Source organism: Dunckerocampus dactyliophorus, chromosome 13 (genome assembly GCF_027744805.1).
Source record: "Dunckerocampus dactyliophorus isolate RoL2022-P2 chromosome 13, RoL_Ddac_1.1, whole genome shotgun sequence".
Taxonomy (NCBI): Eukaryota; Metazoa; Chordata; class Actinopteri; order Syngnathiformes; family Syngnathidae; genus Dunckerocampus; species Dunckerocampus dactyliophorus.
The window spans coordinates 2,311,094-2,333,714 of NC_072831.1; the positions used below are offsets into that span (position 1 = coordinate 2,311,094).

General features: G+C 39.7%; 2 protein-coding genes and 1 long non-coding RNA gene across 7 annotated transcripts in view; 1 reads left to right on the forward strand and 2 right to left on the reverse strand.

Moving 5' to 3' along the window:
• The window catches only part of syne1b (spectrin repeat containing, nuclear envelope 1b), a 147,844-nt gene extending 145,631 nt beyond the window's left edge, over positions 1-2,213 (reverse strand). For all 5 annotated transcript variants that reach the window (XM_054797139.1, XM_054797136.1, XM_054797138.1 and 2 more), the window contains exon 1: positions 1,818-2,213. In XM_054797139.1, the coding sequence (XP_054653114.1) occupies positions 1,818-1,893 (76 nt within the window). In that variant the 5' untranslated portion in view covers positions 1,894-2,213. The remainder of the gene's footprint in view (positions 1-1,817) is intronic.
• A 1,424-nt stretch (positions 2,214-3,637) lies between these two features.
• LOC129192812 (uncharacterized) lies at positions 3,638-14,773 on the reverse strand. Its single transcript, XR_008573506.1, has 3 exons — positions 14,708-14,773; positions 13,490-13,700; positions 3,638-3,782 (listed from the first exon to the last, which is right to left on the reverse strand). It is a non-coding gene; the product is annotated as an uncharacterized LOC129192812 (long non-coding RNA).
• Positions 14,774-22,119: 7,346 nt separating this feature from the next.
• myct1b (myc target 1b) lies at positions 22,120-22,611 on the forward strand. Its single transcript, XM_054796957.1, has one exon. The coding sequence runs from the start codon at positions 22,120-22,122 to the stop codon at positions 22,609-22,611; it is 492 nt and encodes a 163-aa protein (XP_054652932.1).
• Positions 22,612-22,621: the final 10 nt, after the last annotated feature.

Here is a 22,621-nt window from a genome sequence, read left to right on the forward strand (position 1 = left end):
GTGGTTGTAGTTTGCATTGGTGTCGTACGCAGGTGTCAAACCCATGGCCCAGGGGCCAGCACTGGCCTGCCACATCATGGGATTTGTAAATGTATATTATTTTTTTAAATAAAACAATGGCCCATATTTCCAAAATTGACATGCATTTACATAAAATTCAATGTAGTTATTTAAAAATGTATCTGAAGTGGGGTTTTTTTTGTTTGTTTTTTAATCATTGCACCTGAAAGCTTTCCGTGGCCCGGTGTGGTCCTGCTCATAGACCGGTACCGGGTCGGGGACCCCTGTCTTAAACAACGTGAGAGCCTTGGCTGCCGGCGAAAAGATTGTCACGCATGCTGAGTAGCTTACCATGACTGAAGACAAGAATGGATGGAAACAGCATTAGCAGCGCACAAGCTAGTCACCGGGAAACATTTTCAACACATCAGCAAAACATGCGTACATAGTGATCTAATTTATCTTATTTATTGTGTATTATGTAAAATAAAACAGGAATAACATCTAATTAAAAGTACTAAATGAATACAGAGCCACCATCCACCAGTACCAGCCTGGAGTTTGTTTTTCAATAAGGTCATCAAATCTTACCTTTACGCATTCCTACATAGAATCAGCATTTGGGACCAAATATGAGTGAAAGAAAAAGGGGGAAAATTCAGTATAGTGGTTTATCTGCAGCATGGGAGAAAGTTGGATGGTGCGTTCACGGACTGTTGGACAAAGTGGGACAGGTCGTCGCTTGCATTAAACATGCCAAAACTCTGGGATGTCTACCTGTATATTATTTTTTGAGTAAAATAATGGCCTATATTTACAAAATTGATATCCCTTTACATAACATTTGATGTAGTTATTGACTTTTTTTTTTTTAAGTATTGATCATTGTGCCTGAACGTTTCCTCGTCCCGGTGGCTGGGGATATGATGTGCTCTTTTACACATTTCAAATGTTGAAAGAATGCCACTGTTATAGAACTGGCTTCTTTATTTGATCATGTCAGATCAACGTCAACGTCAACAACCGTTGAATCGTACCAAGTCGGACCGTATGGTTTGTCACTGTAACGAATTGTATCGAATCGTTTCTGCATGGTAGCTTAATCCGTGTATCTGACTGTGTATCGTATCGTCTACCACAAAGAGATTTACATCCCTAACGGACACGTGAATAACATGTTTCAAGGAAGAAAAGCAACATTTGACCATATTAGGAATACTGTGTGTGTGCTCTGTGATGCTATTTTCATCTCCCTTTACGTGACCATAAGCGTAGCATGACGCAGCTTTACAGTACATCCACACTTGGAGCTACAGCTGTAACCACTGAAGGACAAGCTCCTCCTCATCCATCCAGCCATCCTACATACACTATGTAAGGTTCATTAGCTGCAGTAGGTAGCATTGCAGCACCCCCCTGCAGTAGGCAGCAGTTTGTGTGCTTTTTATGAGTGGGAAAAAAAAGAGGTCATGCCAGGATATTAGTGGAGAGGATGCATCCCACGTTTTGGGTCCAGCCTCCTTTTGTGGTCTATTAATATAGCCAGCCCTCATGCATTATGCAGCGTCTATGACAAAACCACTGAATCCTCCACCAGTGTGCATCCATCCTAACAGATGATACAGATACAGCAGTCACGTGTCTACACAAGCAACAACATACTGCCACGGGCTCCACTGCTGATGCCCGCTGGAGCGTACAGCACACGGACAGATGCAGCACACATCCACCAATTACAATGTCCTTATTACTCCTCTAATTACGACCCGGCTGGACCCACGGAGAAGAGACACCCACGGCGTGCTCGCCCTACTTACCTCGCAGATACTGGAAAAAGCCCGTGACCAGATTCAGCGAGGTCTTCCTGGCAGAGACGTCCTTGTAGTGAGCCATCCTACGCGCCGCTCTCCGGCTCGCTCATGACAGGCGGCGGCGTGCATGTGTCAGAGTGACATCCACGGTGGAAACAAGTGACACGGAAGCTTTTTTCCAAGCAGGGAAAGAGCTGCTGGAGGCTGGGATACAAAAGGTCCCCTCCTCCCTGTCACGCACTCACATACACAGACACACTCATACACATTTGAGTGCAAACCGCTAGCAGAGCATCTGAGTTACAAGCCTATCCTTCCCCCTTCTCCCTCTTCCTGTGGTGTTCCCATCCAGAGGAGCCATGGATGTGGATGCACACAGCCCCCGCTGCACCGCCTGGCCTGGCCGGGTGTCAGCATCACGCCGACTGAGGCGGGGCTTACGGCTCAGCGGCCAATCGACGGCAAGATGGATATCACGTGACGCGGTTCACCCACAGGCTTGTTTTGGCTCCTAAGATTTTCATTTAATCCTGCATGAGACTGTCACTTGCCCTGTCTAAACACATGAATGCAGCCAAAAAAACATATGTTTCTTTATTTCAGGACTCTAGGAATTCATTTCATTTATTTATGAATGGAACTATTAATTTATAATGATTATAAATAACAAAATAATAGAAATATTTCTTTAAAAAGTAATTAAATGTAAATATTTTTAGATTTACTTTCATTTATAGTAGTCTCCAGAGGCCTTTAAAAACATACAGTATGTACTGTATATAAGGGGATCCATTTTTCACAGAAACTACGCCTTTGGCTCGAACATTTTATCGGCTTAAGCGGCGCTTTTTGACTGGTTGACTTCAGGCAGGTTGTGGACATAAACTGATTCCAAAAACCAAAAAACTGTAAGATAGAACTATATATATGCATGTACAGTGGTGTGAAAAAGTGTTTGCCTCCTTCCTGATTTCTTATTTTTTTGCATGTTTGTCACACTTAAATGTTTCATATCATCAAACTAATGTAAATATTAGTCAATGACAACACAACTGAACACAAAATGCTGTTTTTAAATGAAACGTTTTATTATGAAGGGAGAAAAAATCCGAACCTTCATGTGATGCCCCCCCGGCCCCCACCGTTAAAACATAACTGAGACGAATTTAGATCTATCGGTGTAGAAAAAGTTATAAAGCCATTTCTTCCTTGAAGGACTTTAAAGTTTTAGGACTCCAGCAAACCACAGTGAGAGCCAATATCCACAAATGGTGAAAACATGCAACAGTGGTGAACCTTCCCAGGAGGGGCCGGTCAACCAAAATGAACCCAAGAGCGCAGCGACGACTCATCCAAGAGGTCACAAAAGACCCCACAACAACATCCAAAGAACTGCAGGTCTCACTTGCCTCAGTTAAGGTCAGTGTTCATGACTCCACAATAAGAAAAAGAAAGACACTGGCCAAAAACGGCCTACATGGCAGAGTTCCAAGACCAAAACCACTGCTGAACAAAAACAACATTACGGCTCATCTCAATTTTGCCAGAAAACATCTTGATGATCCCCAAGACCTTTGGGAAAATACTCTGTGGTCTGATCAGACAAAAGTTGAACTTTTTGGAAGGTGTGTGTCCCATTACATATGGTGTAAAAGTAACGCCACATTTCATAAAAAGAACATCATACCAACAGTAAAATAAAGTGGTGGTAGTGTGATGGTCTGGGGTTGTTTTGCTGCTTTCGGACCTGGAACACTTGCTGTGATAAATCGAAGCATGAATTCTGCTGTCTACCAAAAAATCCTGAAGGAGAACGTCCGACCATCTGTTGGTGACCTCAAGCTGAAACCAACTTGGGTTCAGGACAATGATCCAAAACACACCAGCAAGTCCACCTCTGAATGGCTGAAGACTTTGGAGTGGTCTAGTCCAAGTCCTGACCTGAATCCTATTGAGATGCTGTGGCATGACCTTAAAAAGGAAAAGCCTCCAATGAGGTTGAATGACAACAATTCTGCAAAGATGAGTTCCTCCCCAGCGCTGGAAGAGACTCATTGCAAGTTATCACAAATGCTTAATTGCAGTTGTTGCTGCTAAGGGGGGCCCAACCACTTATTAGGTTTAGGGGGCAATCACTTTTTCACACAGGACCTTGGAGCTTTGGATTTTTTTTCTCCCTTAATAATAAAAACTTTCATTCAAAAACTGTATTTTGTGTTCAGTTTTGTCATTGACTAATATTTACATTTGTTTGATGATCTGAAACATTTTAATTTTGAATATTTCTTGATTTGTTTATATGTATATGTTTTTATTTGAATGATAGTGAAGTCTATGGGGCCTTTTTAAAAATAAAATGGAAATATTTACTTCTTAATTTTATGAAGTAAAAATGATAAAAGTTGATACATGATTGAAGCTACTGTATTCGTGCATATATACGGTACTACAAATAATGAAAACAAAACAAATGCTATTATATATTTGATTTTGTAAAATATATTTCGATATTTTATTGAAGATAGAGATTGTCTATAAAGGCCTTTTTTAAATTTAAATATCGATATATAAAAAAATACTTATTTTATGAAATCTTAAAGTAAAAATGCTAAAGATATTTTATAAATCATAACCATTAATTTACAATTATTTTATTCAACATGAGCATAAATATGAATACAATTTTATTTGAATTAATTCTATTTAGAAAAATAAAACATAGGTTTTGTTTAGGTAGAGACATTGAGTCTCCAGATTATTTATTGATTTTTCTTGACACAAATGTATTGATTGAATGAAATGAAATTGACCACAAATGAAAAGAGCTCAGCTTCACGTAACAAAGCCAGTCTTCAATAATTAATTCCCATGCAGGCTGGTCCACCACCTGCTCCCTCTCCCAATGCAAAACCCCATTGTGACGACAATTTAGACACGCCCCCCCCGCACCAGTCCACTGCAGGATTCCCACTGTGTAGTACGTGTTGTACGTCTATTTTGACTCTTGATATACACACACACACACATATATATATATATATACACACACACACACACACACACACACACACACACACACACACACACACACAGTATATACACTGCAGGACACTCTTGTCTATATAAGGCACAGAATAGTGCCAGGATACATGATAGCATGTCCTTTTTCTTCTTTAAAGGCCTTTTCTCCTATAAATAGATCACAGCTGCTGGTGATTCTATTATTACAGCTCTATACACACAAAGCCGGTGCAACTGGCCCAGAAAAAAATGACTTTTTTTAGATTCACATCAAAATCTGACAGGATTGGTTGAAATGCAAGTTATTCCTTTTTATTTTTGCTTTAAGAACAACTTATTAAAAACACAACACACGGCTGGACTAAGCGCTGCCTCCATTGTACATAGAAGCTACATTGAAAAACATACAAAAGATTAATGCCAAGAGAATAAATTCATAGAAGAAAGGAAGTAGCGTTTTTATGACAATAAAGCTGTAATAATACATGCACTATAAGTTATAATGATGGAAGTAAAAAAGGCATAATTTCAAAGGTGGAATACTATGAGAATAAAGACAAAATATTTCAAGAAAGTCACAAGAATAAATCCTTATTCTTTCAGAAAAATAATAATAATAGTAATATTTACTATTTTTTAGTAAGCCTTTTTTTTAATAAGCCATAATATTAGTACAATTTTAAAATAACTTCTACAAAATAAAGTTTTACTTTTGAGAAAAAACACGATGCTTATGAGAATGAAGTCGTAATATTGCAAGTCTCAAGTAATATTTAAAAATATATATATTATGAAAATAAAGGAATAATGGCAATAAAAGGAAAATGTCTTAACTCTTATTTTTTCGAGAGTCATAATATTCCACTTTTTTTTTTTTAACAAGTTTTTAAAATAGTAATTGCAAGAAAAATTAGGGGTGTAACGATTTGTTTTAATAACGATTCGATTCGTGGTTGATGATACGAATCAAGCATGATATTGGTTCATTTACAACGATGCGATCCGAAACGATTCAGTAACTTATATTCAGTAACTTTTTAGCCAAAAATTGAACCAGTGTGACTGTGAAATAAATACCTGGATACTGGATGTAAGGGAATTAGGTATGAATTAATTATGGATGTAAACAAACAAATAAACAACAATGAATGGCAAATGCATTCACGTTTTATTTGAATAAAGTGCAACCAACACTTCAGGTTGAATTAACATGAGGTTACCCTTTTCCAATCTCATTTTCAATATTCAATCCATTTTCAATACAAGTACAGTAAGTGCAACCAACATTTCAACAGTAGGTTGACTTGCTACTTCTGCTTTTGTTTTTCAACACAAAAATAATACAATATTAATATCAAAATAAAGTGCAACCAACATCTCTTCAGGTTGAATTAACAGTCGGTTTACCTGCTACTCGCTACTGGAAGAGGTGCCTGGATGGTCAGCATTGTCTGAAATCGCATGGCATCTTAGTAGGTGGTTGGAGAGATTTGTTGTGTTGCCGTGGTATTTTACTTGACTTTTACATATCAGACAAACAGCGAGCGACTTATTTAGAACATCTCCCTCTTCGCAAAAGCCAAAGTGTTTCCACACACTGGACTGCAATGGTGGCTTAATTATTTCTCGTTTGCCGGTTCGTCCTCTGCCATCCGCCATGCTACATTTAGTTGTCTGCTGGCGATGATGTCACAGACAGGCAGACTGAATCGAGTAACGTTTAATGTCTTTATCATTAAAAGTGCAAAAAAAAACACATCCATATAAAGCCTGCCATGCTTAAATCCAATGTTTATTTCCTAGTATCAATGCAATCCATTGATTACCTTTTAAACGATGCAAACTAGTTTAAGGGCGACTACGATGAGGAAGGGAGCTCACACACAAACTGGACGCGCTGGGTAAGTCAGCCAATAAGATAAGAGCGTAGGCGGTGCACCGATAATCAGCCAATGAGATGAGAGCGTAGGCGGTGCCCGGATAATCAGCCAATGAGTGAATGAGTGAATGTCAATGACATGAGCCTGAATGCAACAATCAGACCTTCTCGCTATAGACCTACCGTACTGTATCTTATAACGGTGTTAAAACGCAAGTAAGATGCACACTACAAGCACAATAATCAAGATTCTAAGTGTTTGAAGTAATTTTCTGTTGCATCCAGTGAGCTCTCCAGAGTCCTGAATGAAGATGCCTGTGATGTTGCACAGATGGCTCCATTGTCCATCACTGACAAATGAAGGTGATTGACAGAATCAAACAAGACACAACAAAACACTGAGCTCTAAGTGGCAATTAAAAGACAACACAGCACTAAAGTGAGAGTAATGGACTACTTAAGGTGATCTCAGTACACGTAAACATAAAAGCCCTCTCATTCAGTCATTCACTCACTCACTCACTCACTCACTAAGCTGCTGGTCCATTAGGTTGTTAAGCCAAGAGCGTCCGCCGCTTTGGGTCTGATGGGCCAGCAACCAAAGATGAAGGGATCACGTCCAGCATATGTTGCGGACACTTATAGCAGCCCATGATGACACACACACACCAAAGAATACACACACAACCCGCCTTTGGTACAGAGGGATACATTGCGCTGGTCCGCAATCAGCAATGAAAAAAATACATAGCATTCTACTCAATCACAAAAACAGTGAAACTTATTATCAGGACAGTATAGACCACACACACACACTGAAAACTGATGCTACAGGAATAATATCATAGAATTAAGGGGAAAATTTGTTTTTTATGTTGATCAATTTGCAATATCACCAGCACAAAAGTCAGAATCCTTTTTTTTATTACATTATTATTCAAAACGGCATGCAAATAAAATAAAGTCAAAACATTATGAGAATAAAGGGTGAAATGTTACAAGAATAAAGTTGGAACATTACAATAATAGTTCCAGGATGCTACAAAAATAAAGTCAGTGTGAACAGAATAAAGTCTGAATGTTATAAGAATAAAGTGGGAAGTTGGAACGCTACATGAATAACGTTGGAACGTCATGATAATAAACCCTGAATGTCACAACAATAAAGTTGTTGTAACAAGTTACAAGAATAAAATCGGAATCATGTGAGAATAAAATGGGCATTTTCCAAGAATAAATCCGGAATGTTGCACGAATAACGTCGGAATGTTACAAGAATAAAGTGGGGAGTTGGAATGTTACATGAATAAAGTGGTAATGTCACGATAAGAAAAGCAGAATGTTACAACAATAAATAGGGAATGTTACAACACTAAAAGAGAGAATGTTACAAGAATAAAGTCAGAACATCACGATAATAAATCCAGAATGTTACAACAATAAAGTGGAAATGATACAGGAATAAAATCTGAATGATACAGGTACAAAGCTGGAATGATATGAGAATAGAGGGGGGATGTTACAAGAATAAAGTCGGAACGCCACGATAATAAATCCACAATGTTACAACAATAAAGTCGGAATGATACAAGAATAAAATCTGAATGATACAGGAACAAAGCTGGAATAATATGAGAATAAAATGGGAATGTTACAAAAATGAATCCGGAATGTTGCATGAAAAATGTCGGAATGTTACAAAAATAAAGTGGGGAGTTGGAATGTTACAATAATAAAGAGGGAAAGTTACAAGAATAAAGTCGGAGCACTACGATAATAAATCCATGATGTTACGATAAAAATGTCAGGACATTTCAAGAATAAAGTCGGTATATTCATAGAATAAATCCGGAATGTTCCTCGAATAAATTCGGCGTGTTACAAGAATAAAGTGGGAGGTTGGGATGTTCCATGAAAAAAGTCAGAATTTCAATTTTCTACTAGCTGTTCCATGATAATTGTACCTATCGCAAAGGTTAGTTCTGCTACTCGTTTTCAGCAGCTTCCTTATTTTTTGCTAGGTGTGTTTTTTATGCCTCTAGTTTTCTCAGCAGTGTTTTCAGTTTTTGTACCTTTTCCTGGCTAGTTGCCCTGAGCCTTTTTGTTACCCTTTTTGTACTGCCTTCTTTTGGCGTTGAGCCCACCTCTGTGATTAAACCTTTTTGTTTTACGCTGTGTGTTCAACTCATTGCATCTTGGGATCCAGAACTCGGCCTACCCGCCTCGTGGCAACAAAGTCAGAATGATAGGAGAATAAAGTGGAAAAGTGACAAAAATAACATGGGATCATTGCGACAATAAAGCCAGAATGTTGCAAGAATAAAGTCGGTATGTTAATGGAATAAGCCTGGAATGTTAGGCAAACAAAGTTGGCATGTTACAAGAATTAATTGGAAAGTTGCAATGTTACATGATAACAAGGACAACAGCAATTCTGTCGACAAGAAGGGTATGAGCAGACGACCTCCTGAAGAAGCTTGGGTGCTTCAATGTGTGCAGCAAGTTGTTGAAGATCTTCTACCAGTCTGTGGTTGTGCCCTGTACTTTGCTGTCATTTGTTGGGGGAGCAGCACCAGCAAAAACGACACAAACCAGGTGCACAAACTGATACGGAAAGCCGAACAAGTTATCGGCACTGAGTTGGAGGCATTTGTAACAGTGAGAGACAGGAGGACACTGGACAAAATGCTCTCCCTCATGGACAACCCCACCCACACACTCCATCAGATAATAGAGGGGCAGTGGAGCTCATTCTCCAACAGACTCCTCCAGTTCCATTCCCACAGTAAACGCTACAGGACTACATTTATTCGGAAGCGCTACAATACCTCACATGTCTGTAAAAGATAATTCAGCACATTATTGTCCTGTACTGTCTGCTCTCCCTTGTATAAAGTCTACATTGTACTTGCATCTTACAGTATATTCTTCTTATTTTATTCTATTTTATTCATATCGCATTGCATTTTATTTAAGCGTGTCTGTCTTTTTCTTCTGCAATTGAGCTACTGTAACCAAGCAATTTCCCCTGTGGATCAATAAAGTCTGATCAATAAAGTCTAAGTCTAAGAAAAAAGTTGGAATGTCACAATGACAAATCCGAAAAGCCAAAGTTACGAGAATAGCTGTGTAATTATACACAAAATGGACAGAATGTTATTGGATAGAGTTACATTACTCTTAAGGCCATTACTCTTCCAAAATAAGATCAAAATGTAGTCAGGTTGAAATTTCCCGAGTTATAAGACAAACGTTGTAATATTAGGAGGAAACCATCACAATACTAAGAAGAGAAACTTATCATGTTATGAGACTATAGCTGTAATATTACCACAACACTTTCAGTCCAATACGTCTGTATGTTACCAGAATAAAGTCAAATTATTAGGGTAAAGAAAATGCATTGAATTGAATGACAAAACACAAGAAATGTTTTAGAAACAGAAGAAGAACATGTGGTTCTACTTCCTCCAGTGACATAGCACTTAAAGTCTGCTGGGTGCTCGCATGACAGGAAATCCTTTTCGCTTTAAGCACCTTCCCAAAAAGTGGTCTATGGTGATGCATGCCACCTGCACACCAGCAAAAACTACCACCAGATGCCACCTGAGGTACTCGTAGCATGTTTATGTGTGCTCGGCTTGATTTAGCGCTTTCAATGCACAGGAAACGCAGTAAAGCAGGAACCGGGCAGTGCCCGCATCACAGCCACAAGCAAATGTTTCAGAACGGTCGCTATGGTGACAAGCTGTCGCATGCGAAAGCCCAAAAACACATCTCCATTGACTCGCTAGCTGAAAAAAAAAAAGGCGACTGGGGTTTAACTTGTCAGGTTTCCACACCCGAGGTTACAGCACTTTTAGTGCCGACCCAGCATGGACCTCTACCTAAAAACACAACTATACAACCCAAAATCCAAATTTTTAGGTTTGGTCACAAGGTTTCTCTTGAATGGGCGCTTATCCGCTCAGGAATCCAAATCAAATTAGGTTTCATTTGGAACAATACAGCATAGAGTTCACACTGCATGGGAACATGAAATGAAATGATCAAACATTCAGTGAACTCCCTTCAATGAGTCAAACTCAGTCAAAATCAGTCATTTTGCGCCGTGATTATGTACTTTAAACACATCTTTCGCTCGTTTTTTCTCAATAACTTCACCAAAAATGGCCCTGAGAATCTTGCATCACATGACTCCAGTTTAACAACACATGTATACTGTACATCCCGCCAAAGCACACAGCCTTTTACTCATTCAATACCAAAGTCGTGTTTATACCTTTTTATAAACCCGAACGCCCGATCCCAAAGACGTAATGTCTGAAAGTTTTTTTTGCGCAAGAAGCAAAAAGAGGCGATGACGCAACTGCACACAAAGAGATGTCACTTTTAGAGCAGTTTTAAGCCATAAAAACGGCCACAAGGTGGCAGAAGTGCATTTGATAAGAGCTTGGCATGGATCTTTTGCATGTAACAACACACTCGACAGCAAGAGGAAGTAAGGGAGCGTGGAGGAGTGTAGCAGGCACAAGGTTATGAAAATTTAACGCATGCACACGCATGCACACACAGTTTATTTCCACATGTGAAAATTGTAAATAGTTCATGGTGTTATATTTGTAAATTAACTGTTAGTTTGATGTAAAACAACCGTTTTTTGTGTTGTTTATGTTGTGGTGCAGTTGTTTAGATATTTGAGCTGTCACAAAAGCACAAAATTTGTGTCAAATTAAAAGTTAAGCTTGAAATGTATCATTTCACAAAAAGCTGTTTTCCTCCTTTTTCTTGTTGGGAACTGATATTTTACCTGAAACCTACCTACGTTCTACTGCTGATTATAAAGAGCAGAAAAATGTAGAAACAAACCTTTTGTTTCTGATGAAAGACGGGCGCCTAATCTTTCTTTTGGTAGGTTCCATGTTTGTATAGCTAGGGAACACAATATTCTGTGTGCCCTGAAAGATCTGTCAAAATAGTCTAAAATGGCCGCTACTGAAGGGGTTGTCTTTTGATAAGTGACTGGGATCGATTTGAGTTAAAAGGCAAAATGTTTGCAAAAAAGTGTATTGAATGTGATTTTGTGTCAGGTATGCACACTGTCATGATCTCTTGATTCCAAAGGCAAAAACGCTTTCTCTCTTTGAACGTGGTGGGATTGTTAAGCTGCACAAGCAAGGCCTCTTGTCGCGCGCCATTGCTGCTGAGGTTGGACGCAGTAAGACAGTCAATTGGCACTTCTTCACACATCCTGAGGGTTATGAAACAACAAAGTAAAAAGGTAGACTCCCAAAAATGTTACCGGCCCCGAGCCGGAAAATCCCATTGGCTGTCTGTCAAGACAAGGGACCAAATGAAGGTTGTTACTGGTGCCGAGTGCAGTCCAATAACCATCAGACGCCATCTGACAGAGAAGGCTTTTCAGAAGTTTGGAATTTGCAGGAGATCACCAAACATGGGACATTGAAAGGTGGAAGAAAGGTTTATTCTCCCTTGGAGGCCCTGATGGCTTCCAATGTTACTGGCATGACAAGGAGATCCACCTGAGATGTTTTGCACACTGGAGGGGGCGTCATCATGATCCTTCAATGAAACAATGGAGCTTCAGGTTGTGCAGGGGCGTCAAACGGCAGCCGGCTATTTGCAGATGTTGCAGGGGGCATCCCTCATGACTGAAGGCCCTCGTCTGTGTGGTAATGACTTTTTCAACAGGACAACGCTGCACTTCACAAAGGACTTCTTCCAAAGGAATAAGCTCACTCTTTTGGACCATCCTGCGTGTTCCCCTCACCTAAATCCAGTTAAGAACATTTGGGATGTTTGGGAAGTTTACAAAAATGGACACCAGTTCCAGACAGTGGATGCCATCTGTGAAGCCATCTTCACCACCTGCAGCAACATTCCCACTAGCCTCCTGGAAACACTGGCATCAAGCATGCCCAAACCCATTTTTCACCTCATTAACAAGAATGGCACAGCTACTCATTACTCACTCCTTTATTCAACATTTTATTTCTATTTTAGAGGGGCTTAAGTATTTTTTTAGCTGTGGTCTTCAACTTTTGATCACTTTAATGCTTGTTTGCAATAAATTGCTTATGCAAACATTTCTTTTTTTGTATTTTGAAGCTCTACTTAGAATCTCCTTAAGATCCAACAGTGCAAAATGTACATTCTTGCCATGTTTCACCTGCTCTTAACAGTTGGATGAGGAGTGTATGAGTATGCAACAGTCTCTTTTCCAATTAACACCTGCTTCTAATTAAATAATAATAATAAAGTATTTTCATATACAGTATACTTTTCAGCACTTTTTTACGTTGTAGATCTGTGTTTAAATTACAGTACATTTGTTTAAAAAGAAAGAATAACTAACAACGTTACTATAAAGGAACATTTTCAAGGGGATTTGCGTAATTGTCACGTACCTATTATTTTACTATTTGATTGTATTATTTACCTATCAAGAAAATATGTTACTTTGTTGTGTCAGATATTGTGGGAATTTTATGCACTTTCTCCCCAAAAAATAAGCATTACCAAGAATTTAAGCACCCATAGGAACCTGCTAACATCTCATATTCTACTGCATTGGCATTGTCTCCTGTGTGTGTGTGTGTGTGTGTGTGTGTTTTAGCATCCTGTCCTCCGACAAACTTGGGACTGGCTCACAGCCCAGTCACTGAATCAGCACCGCAACCCGACGCAGCAGTGGCACAAAAACACACACACAGATTTAAAATCAATCACAATAATAAAAATAACAATGGCCACTCACCCTGCAGTTTTTGCATCACATTAGCGATGTCTCCGCATCCCAGACCGGGCCGCCTTGGCGAGGCCATGTCACTCGGGTGTGGAAGTGGACGTGTGTGACAAGTGTGCAGAGTGGGACATCCCCTCTCCACCTCCCCCGGGTGTTGCTGTAAAGTCGCGGTGGCGGGTGATGCTCAAGTTACATCAGCAGACTCACCGTCTAATAGCATCGCCTGTAGCACACAAGTATGGACATCATAATCATTTGTGTGGAATTGGTTGTGTATTCATGGCAGCTGGACGCAAGTGAGGCACCATGGCGAGCACTAGTTGGCTTCCACCTGCAGAGGCGCTGTTGACAGTCTTGAGACAGCCGCCCATTGACGTTCTAATTGTTTCACACGACTTTAAATGACGTTTGTGGCGCCCCCTATGGGCTGTGGTCCAAATGCTTTTGAAAACATGCTCGCTAGCATTCGCGTGAAAGTACTGGCGGCCATGTTTGCCAACCGATCTTGTTCAAATTTGACACACACGTGCTTGTCAGTCCTTTAAAGGTGCGTACGCCTTAAAGTGACACCCAGCGTTTAGTAGAGCCCTTTGAGCTGTCTGAGAAATTTCAATGGAGTTTAATAACAGTGGTGTGTTTGTCAGAAAGAAAATGACACATTTTCATCCTTTTGTGCGCATTCAGAGAGAAATTTTCATTGTCATCTAATTGATAAAAAAAATGAATCAATGACATTTAGACAAATGGAAATAGCCAACCGTAGTTACGGGCAGAAATAACATCTAACTTTATGGTTTTTACTTCTTTTTGTGCACATAATGTGCATTTTTTAAATTATCTATACAATTGCTTGAGCAAAATTTTGATGCTCGCTAGTTCAGGGGCGTCCGAAGTGCACCTTTTGGTTTGTTACTGACATGGAATTATATGAGGTAGTTAAGAGGATATAGTTGCTTAAAAAGCTCAGAAGTAACCACAACATCAGTGGTTCAGCTAAAGTTGTCTCACAACATGACTGTACATTTATTAGTGAGGAAGTACTAGCTTAAACCTCATTAGCGTCCATTCAAAAAGGAAGTTAAAAAGGAGTCATGAAAGTTGTTCTACTTTGTCGTTGTGTGACACAAACACCAACGAAGCACAAGTCGACACGAACAGACTCACCCAAAACACGCTTTTACGTGACAAAGAAAGGCGATCATAAATGCTTTAATGTCTTCTTTTGCTTACCGATGAGCTGAGCAGAGCGTGGCGACGTCACGCCGGAAGTAAGTGTGTTGCCTGGTTGCCACAGCAACGGACTCAAAGCAAAATGGCGGCTACGGAAGAAGATTGAGCAGGCGGCGGCAGAGGAGGAGGAGGAGGTGTGAAAATTTGTCGTGATGCGGTTCTCGTGCTCTTCGTTTACGCTTCAACATGAAGAGTGTTCATTGTTGGGGGAAATCGCTGAGGAATTCTGCCTCATTCTTCTTATTTCTTGTTCACAGGAATTGGTTAATTGTGTGAAAGAAGACTGTTTACTGCTCATTTATTTAATGCGGTGATGAAACTGAAATAATGACTGATTTAGTACTTTTTTTTGCTTTACACTGTAAATGAATGAACTATGTATTTATGCATTTGCAGTGATGATTGAATTGAAATTATTGCTCGGTTTCAACCACGTGACTTCGTGACATTCAAACATGAGCTACGGCTACATACACAGTATTAGTGACGGATATTTCGGCTCTTTTCAGAGAGCCGGTTCTTTTGGCTCGGCTCACACAAAAAAAACATTAAAATACATATTTAGGAAATTTGGTTGCCGAAAGAGTTATAATGTTACGGGAGTGAAGTCAAAATATTTTGGGAATAAAGTCAAATTTACAAGAAGAAATTTGAACATTTGAAAAAACATCAGAAACAGAAAAAAAACACAATTTACGAGAATAAAATTGTTATATATTGAGGGAAAAATAATGTCATTTTTGTAGCATAGAGTTGAAATATTACAGAAAAAATTGTAACATTAAAAGAAACAAACCAAATAAAACAAAGATATAATTTAAAAAAAAATTGTTATGGAAAAAGGTTATAATAATGGGGGAATAAAGTCATAATACTTCAACAAGAAAATTGATGAAGGTTGATTCTTAAAAGGAAAGTGAACATAGTTGGAAAATTAAATAAAAACAGCAAAAATCTCCCAAAAAAATCTATAAATAATAGAAGCAATGGAAAAACAGTTGTAATATTATGACAACAAAGTCAAAATATTAAGAGAAAAAACTCGGATTCTAACGAGAAGAAAAGTGGCAATTTTATGAGAATAAATTAATAATCTTATGTTGTCATTTTAGTCGCATAAACTCGAAATATTAAAGGAAAAAAATAAAATAGACAAAATAAAGTTTTCATTTTTGGAACATTTGTTTGGGGAAAAAGTTATGTCATAATATTTTGGTGTAAGATTATTTAAGAAAAAAAGTTAGAGCCAAAAGTACAAAGCTGAGATGCAGATTGTACTTGAAATATATATACCTTCTTAGCATATGTACATGTGTTGCTTTACAAAATATCAGTGGCAAAGTTGCATCCTTTCATTTTTCACAATGTGGCCCTCGCTGAAAACGTTGGTACACTCCTGAGCTGCCCTCTTGTGGCAAACCTGCAAAAATGCTGCCTCTCGCGTGTTTGTTTGTACTTTGTCGCCATCTGCTGGACGTCCACGTCAGAAATCACTGCAGGAGCTCCATCCATCTTCTATGCCGCCTATTATCCTCATTAGGGTCGCGGGCGAGTGCTGGAGCCTATCCCAGCCGACTTCAGGCGAGAGGCGGGGTACACCCTAGACGGGTGGCCAGCCAATGGCAGGGCACATATAGACAAACACTCACATTCATACCTATGGACAATGTAGAGTCTCCAATGAAGCTAACATGCATGTTTTTGGAATGTGGGAGGAAACCGGAGTACCCAGAAAACCCCCCCACACACGGGGAGAACATGCAAACTCCACACAGAGATGCCCAATGGAAATTCGAACGCCGATCCTTCAGATCTCCTGACTGTGTGGCCAACATGCTAACCGCCGGGTCGCCGTGCGGCCCTCGTTGCAGGAGCTGACTAAAAAAAATATGGATCTGATCATTAAAATATTTATTAGTGTGAAATGACACCATGAGAGCGTCTAAAGGGGACATGAAATGGTGATTTAAAGCAAATCCACGACCAGGGCGCGCTCACATTCACCGCGGTTGAGTGGAAACATCAACAATGGAAGGAAATCCCCGCAGGGACTGAGAGCTTGATAGCCTGCAGACCCACCAGCGCACATTTCTTACATTTTTTATCCAGCTTGTCACAACTTTTTCAACTCTTTATTGAGCTTGTACGTTGAGCAGAAAACCACAACAAGAGCAGCAAACCAAACAAAGAAGTTCCCGCCGTCGGGGGTGATTGTGTCAAAAGTAGTATCGATCTGGAGGAAATGATGCCCGGAGGGCGAGGGGGGAAACAATGGCTGTTATGTCCCGCACAGATAAGCTACGTACTTGCTAATTTTAAAGCCAGAGAGGGAAGGAAGCACGACAGCAAAGTTTCCTCTGCTGGGGCCCAAAAAGAAGAAGAAGCAGCTTGTCTTGGGAAAAGCTTGGAATGAACAAGACGGGGAAGGATGGCACACAACGACACGCACCCCCTTTTGGAAATACTGCAGTCTTTCAACACGGGTGAGTGCTGCTTTCTTACTGGAGACGCCTGCAATCTTGAACAGCAGAAACAACAGCTCACACTGAGCGCACTGATGTCCTGCTCAGGAGAAACGATGTGAAAGCGGCGATACGCCGCCTTTTGCACGCATCTGACAGTGAACCCACACAGCAGCAGCGACGCAAGCTTTTATGTAACATGCCCACTGTAACGCAACCACCCTCAGAAATACTCAACTGGACCACTTGCTCTAAAGAAGACATGTCTCCCAAAAGCTGATGTTAAAAATAGGGCTGTCAATCGATAATGGCAATTAATCGCATGTCGTCCGTAGTTAGCTTGTAATTAATCACAATTAATCATCGACAGAAAGAAGTTTTTATCTTAATGAGGGATTGAATCACCACCTTATTGTGGTGGAGGGGTTTGAGTGCACCACAAGTGATCTTAGGTTATGTTGCTGGGGGCTACATGCCCCTGGTAGGGTCTCCCAAGGCAAATAGGTCCTCGGTGACGGGCCAGACAGAAGAGAGACACCAAAAAGAGGGGCCGCACCTCGCCCATACGTGGGGCACTGGCCCGGGAGGAGGGGCACACAGGCGAGCCCGTGGCGGTCGGGCCTTCACCCATGGGCCCAGTCCGAACAAGCCACACGGAATCTTCCCCCTGTAGAGCCACCACATGCGGGGGTAAGCATAAGGGTATTGGGGGGCGGTTGAGGGCCTTCTATCTTCTCTCTGGCGTTTGAGAGTCGACGTACTCGGTGACAACGCAACTCACAGCGACAGCAGATACAAATAACTTGGTCTCGGGGAGACAGTCGTCTGCCGCTTTCTCCATTTCCGCTCAATATTTGCTCTCAAACTACGGCGTGGGCCGAGGGTCAAACAGGACGTGCGCACGATGAAATAGCGGCGTTCAAGGGAATTCCCGTTGACTTGTTATTAAGGCATTAGCTTTGACAGACCTCGTTAAAAAGCAACAATTGATATGTTTTTTCCACTTTAAACGAGTCAGTCCTTGAAAAGTACTTTGTCCTCATTAAATGCTAATTATTCATTGGGGATTTTAGCACACGCGTATCATTTTATGATGCGCAAAACAGTAGAAGACACATTTTGCTGCATGCTTTGAATGGGGAAAAGTGGCGCCGTCTGGTGGACGAATATAACAAGAAAAAAAGAAAAGTGGTCCAAATTGACATTTTAACATAAAAGTTTGCGTCAGTTTATGTGACGATCAGTATGAAATCAGAAAACGGCATTTTCATTGGGACGTTTCTGGTTTGTAGGAACAAAATGTGACATTTTTTTGTGTCCAGTTGCCACTTTAGTCAAATTTAAGGAAGACTAATGACATTTTTTAATGTTTTAAAAGTGAATATCCTTCGGAAAATTCCACGTTTTCGTTCAACACAGCCAAAATGGCTTGACATTTTCTTTTTAAAAAATTGTTTTACTGGAGTGTAACCAGAGAGGGGTAGTATGAGACACACGTGATGAGATGGCACACACTCTATGTGTATGCTTGGGGTCCCGCCTCCACCCACACGGACAAAGAGACTGTATGACTGGCAAAAGGGCTCACTCCGTTCATGCCGTTATTCTGTGGAACAAATGCGCCAAGGTGCTGAAACCAATGCACAGAGTGAACCTCTTGTTGTCTGTTTGGAGGTGAGAGACGAGGGGAAAAAACCACGCATGCACATGGCAAAATGATCCAAATTCCTTTTCATTGACTGTGTGGTGAATTAATGAGCTTGTTTGAACGACAAATCTTGTCGCGTTTGAACCTCGCGAGATCTTGCGACGCCAGATCTTGTGACACCCCTAAAAGAAACGCAAACGGACGTTACTGCAACATGTAGGAGAGGCTAAAACATGACGTCATATTTTTTTTTTGCAAGATTTAAGTCATTTATCGAAAAAAGGTTATTGTTATTTTTCTTTTAAATAGGAAAATAATTGTAAAATTAGTAGAGCTGTCAAAAATAGTATGTTAACAGCGCCAGCTAATTTATTTCATTAACTACGTTAAAAGAAAAGTGCATTTTTTGCTTCATTTTGCCCAACACGCCTTTATGTTTCAACTTTCTTCTTGTATATTTTCTTCTCATAATTATGAGAATTATTCCAAATTTAAGAATATTTTCACTTTATTCTTGTGATTTTATACATTTTCCGCAACCTAATTTTCCAACCTAACTTTATTTACGACTTTTTTTTTTATTTTTATTGAATACTTCAACGGACATTATTTTCCCTCATAATATTACAAGTTTATTGTTGTAAAATTGCGACTTTCTTTCTCGTTAGAATACAACTTTTTTTCTCTTAATATTTTGGTTTTATTCTCGTAAAATGTCAGCTGTTTTTTTCCATTTCTGCTGTTGTTTTAAAATTTTCCAACTATTTCAACTTGTACATTTTCTTCTGATAATTATGACTTTCTTCCGATAATATTTTGACCATATAGTCTCATATATTTGACCAAAATATCATAACCTTTCTCCAAGCTCATTTCCCAAAAGTTACAACTTTGTTTTGTTTGTTTCTCAAGATATTACAAGTTGATATATATTATCAGTTTTTGCTACTAAAATAATGTTATTTTTCCTCATAATATTATAATGTTATTCTCGTAAAATTGTGACTTTTATTTGGTAGATTACAACTTTTTTCTTTAATAGTTTGACTTTATTTTTGTAAAATTAATGTGTCTGCTGGTTTTTTTTTTTGTTTTTTTTTGGTTTCGTTTCATGAAGAATACAGTCAGTTATTTTTGACAGAAAATATGGTAACCTTCCAAGAGTAACGCCTGCGAGAAAACATCCAAAATTTCAAAGAAAAAAATTGTCAAAAATGTTCTGAGAATAAAATCTTGAAGAAAAAAATATACATTTCATAAAGAACAACATAAGTAATACATTTATGAGAATAAAGTGCGACATTTCTTAGAAAAAAATCATAAACGTATGGGAATAAAGTCTGAGAAAAAAAGTCTACCATCCATCCATCCATCCTTCCATCCATCCATCCATCCTTCCATCCATCCATCCATCCATCCATCCATCCATCCATCCATCCATCCTTCCATCCTTCCATCCATCCATCCATCCATCCATCCATCCATCCATCCATCCATCCATCCATCCATCCATCCATCCATCCATCCTTCCATCCTTCCATCCATCCATCCATCCATCCATCCATCCTTCCATCCATCCTTCCATCCATCCATCCATCCATCCTTCCATCCATCCATCCATCCATCCATCCATCCATCCATCCATCCATCCATCCATCCTTCCATCCATCCATCCATCCATCCATCCATCCTTCCATCCATCCATCCATCCATCCATCCATCCATCCATCCATCCATCCTTCCATCCATCCATCCATCCATCCATCCATCCATCCATCCATCCATCCTTCCATCCATCCATCCATCCATCCATCCATCCATCCATCCATCCATCCATCTTCTATACCGCTTCTCCTCCTAGGGTTGCGGGGGCATGCTGGAGCCTATCAAAGTCGAACATTTTAAAGTAAAAAAGACATATTTTAAAAAATCGTAAAATTACAAGAATAGCGTTAAAAAAGTCAAACATTTTAAAGAAAACAATTTTCAAAATTGCTACAAATTGAAATCAGGCATTTCTGAGGAAAAGGTTGTACATTGCGAAGACAAAAGTCCTAAACTTAAGAGAATAAAGTCAGATGTTTTAAGAAAAATAAAGCGTGAATTTACGGGAATAAAGTCCGACGGAGCATTGGGGCCACACTGGATGAAAAAAATCTGAGATTTCAAGAAAGAAAGTTGTAAATTTACGAGAAAAAAGCCGTAATATTACCTTTAGCCAAGGCCAACCGTCACATAAGTCCCCCCTTTTCTTAGCTGTCTCAGGCAGTGCCTGTTGGAAAAAAATGTTCTACGTTTTAAAGGACAAAACTAACAAAAAGGAATTTATGACTATAAGTCAAATATTTTTCCCAAAAACATTTCAAAAATTGAATGACAGATAAGTCCGATTTTTAAAGAAATAATAAACCTATGAAAACAATGTCTCTGAGAAAAAAGTTGTACATTTTAAAGAAAAAATTGTCGCAAATGTTGCAAAATTTAAGTCCGAAATGCTGTACCTTTTTAAGGAAAAAATAATTCACCTGTAAAAAGAATAAAATCTTTCAGAAAAAAAGCCATACGTTTTTTAAAAATTGTCAAAAACGTGGTGAAATTTAAGTCAAATATTTTTGGAGGCAAAACAATGGTGTGCATTTTGAAGAAAAAAAGATAAAATTCCAAGAATAAAGTGAGATGTTTGAGCAAAAGTGTTGTAGATTTTGAAGACAAGCAAGATAAACCTGCAAGAATAAAATGAGGTATTTTTGAGGAAAAATATAACAGAAAGATAAACTTCCGAGAATAAAGTGAAATGTTTTTGAGGAAAAATGTTGTGGATTTTGAAGAAGAAAAAAAAAACGTCCAAGAATGAAGGGAGTTCTTTTTGAGGAAAAATGACGTACATTTGAAGAAAAATTACGATCAACCTCTGAGAATAAAGTCAGGTATTTTTCAGCAAAAATGTCGTAAAAATTGAAGAAAAAAAGCAAAACTTTCAAGAATAAAATGAAATGTTTTTAAGGAAAAATTCTGTAGATTTTGAAGACAAAAAAGATAAACCTGTGAGAATAAAATGAGGTATTTTTGAGGAAAAATGTCGAAGATTTTCAAGAACAAAAAGATAAACTTCCGAGAATAAGTGAAATGTTTTTGAGGAAAAAATCTGCAATCACAAGTGGAGCAAACACTTTTTGGTGTGTAAAATCTCTCTCAATGATTGGAAGTGAACTTCTTATGCTGATGTACACTGTAGATACGGTTGAGTGAGCGATGATGATACCTTGTGATATCAAGCCCACGATGCGTTCTGTGCAGGTGACATGATCCTTGCCTTCTGTCTGTCCATCCTGGTGGGCCTCCTGCTGGGCGCTCTGGTCTACGTGCTGCTGACTTGGGCCTCCCGTCGCCGAGCCACCGCCCGCATCACCGGACGCACCAAGAAGAAGAAGAAGAAACCCTCATCGTCCCGAATCCCGGCTGACGGCCAGCTGGGTCTCTACCGGAGCACGTTTCTCAACGTCTACCGGCAGCCTTCACTGGAGCCCGTGGGCCCCCTGGGGAGCAAACCTGGGCCGGAGACCTCCACCTTCCGCCCGGCGCCCAGAAAAGGAAACGGCGGTGCGGAGATGGGCGACGACGCCCAGGTCCAAATGCCAGAGGACACCTTGGCATCTGATTCGGAATCCCTGGTGCCCAACAAGCGGCATTCCTTCTGGTTGGGGGGGAACGGACTGAAGGGGTTCCTGCCCTCTCAAACCCCGCCTCCTGCGTACAACAGCATCATCCACGCCTTCCAAGAGTCCTGCACTTGAAAACTGCAAC

What these genes read in the sequence shown, in the direction of transcription:
- myct1b (XM_054796957.1), top strand. Translation starts at nt 22,120, where the DNA reads ATGATCCTTGCCTTCTGTCTGTCCATCCTGGTGGGCCTCCTGCTGGGC.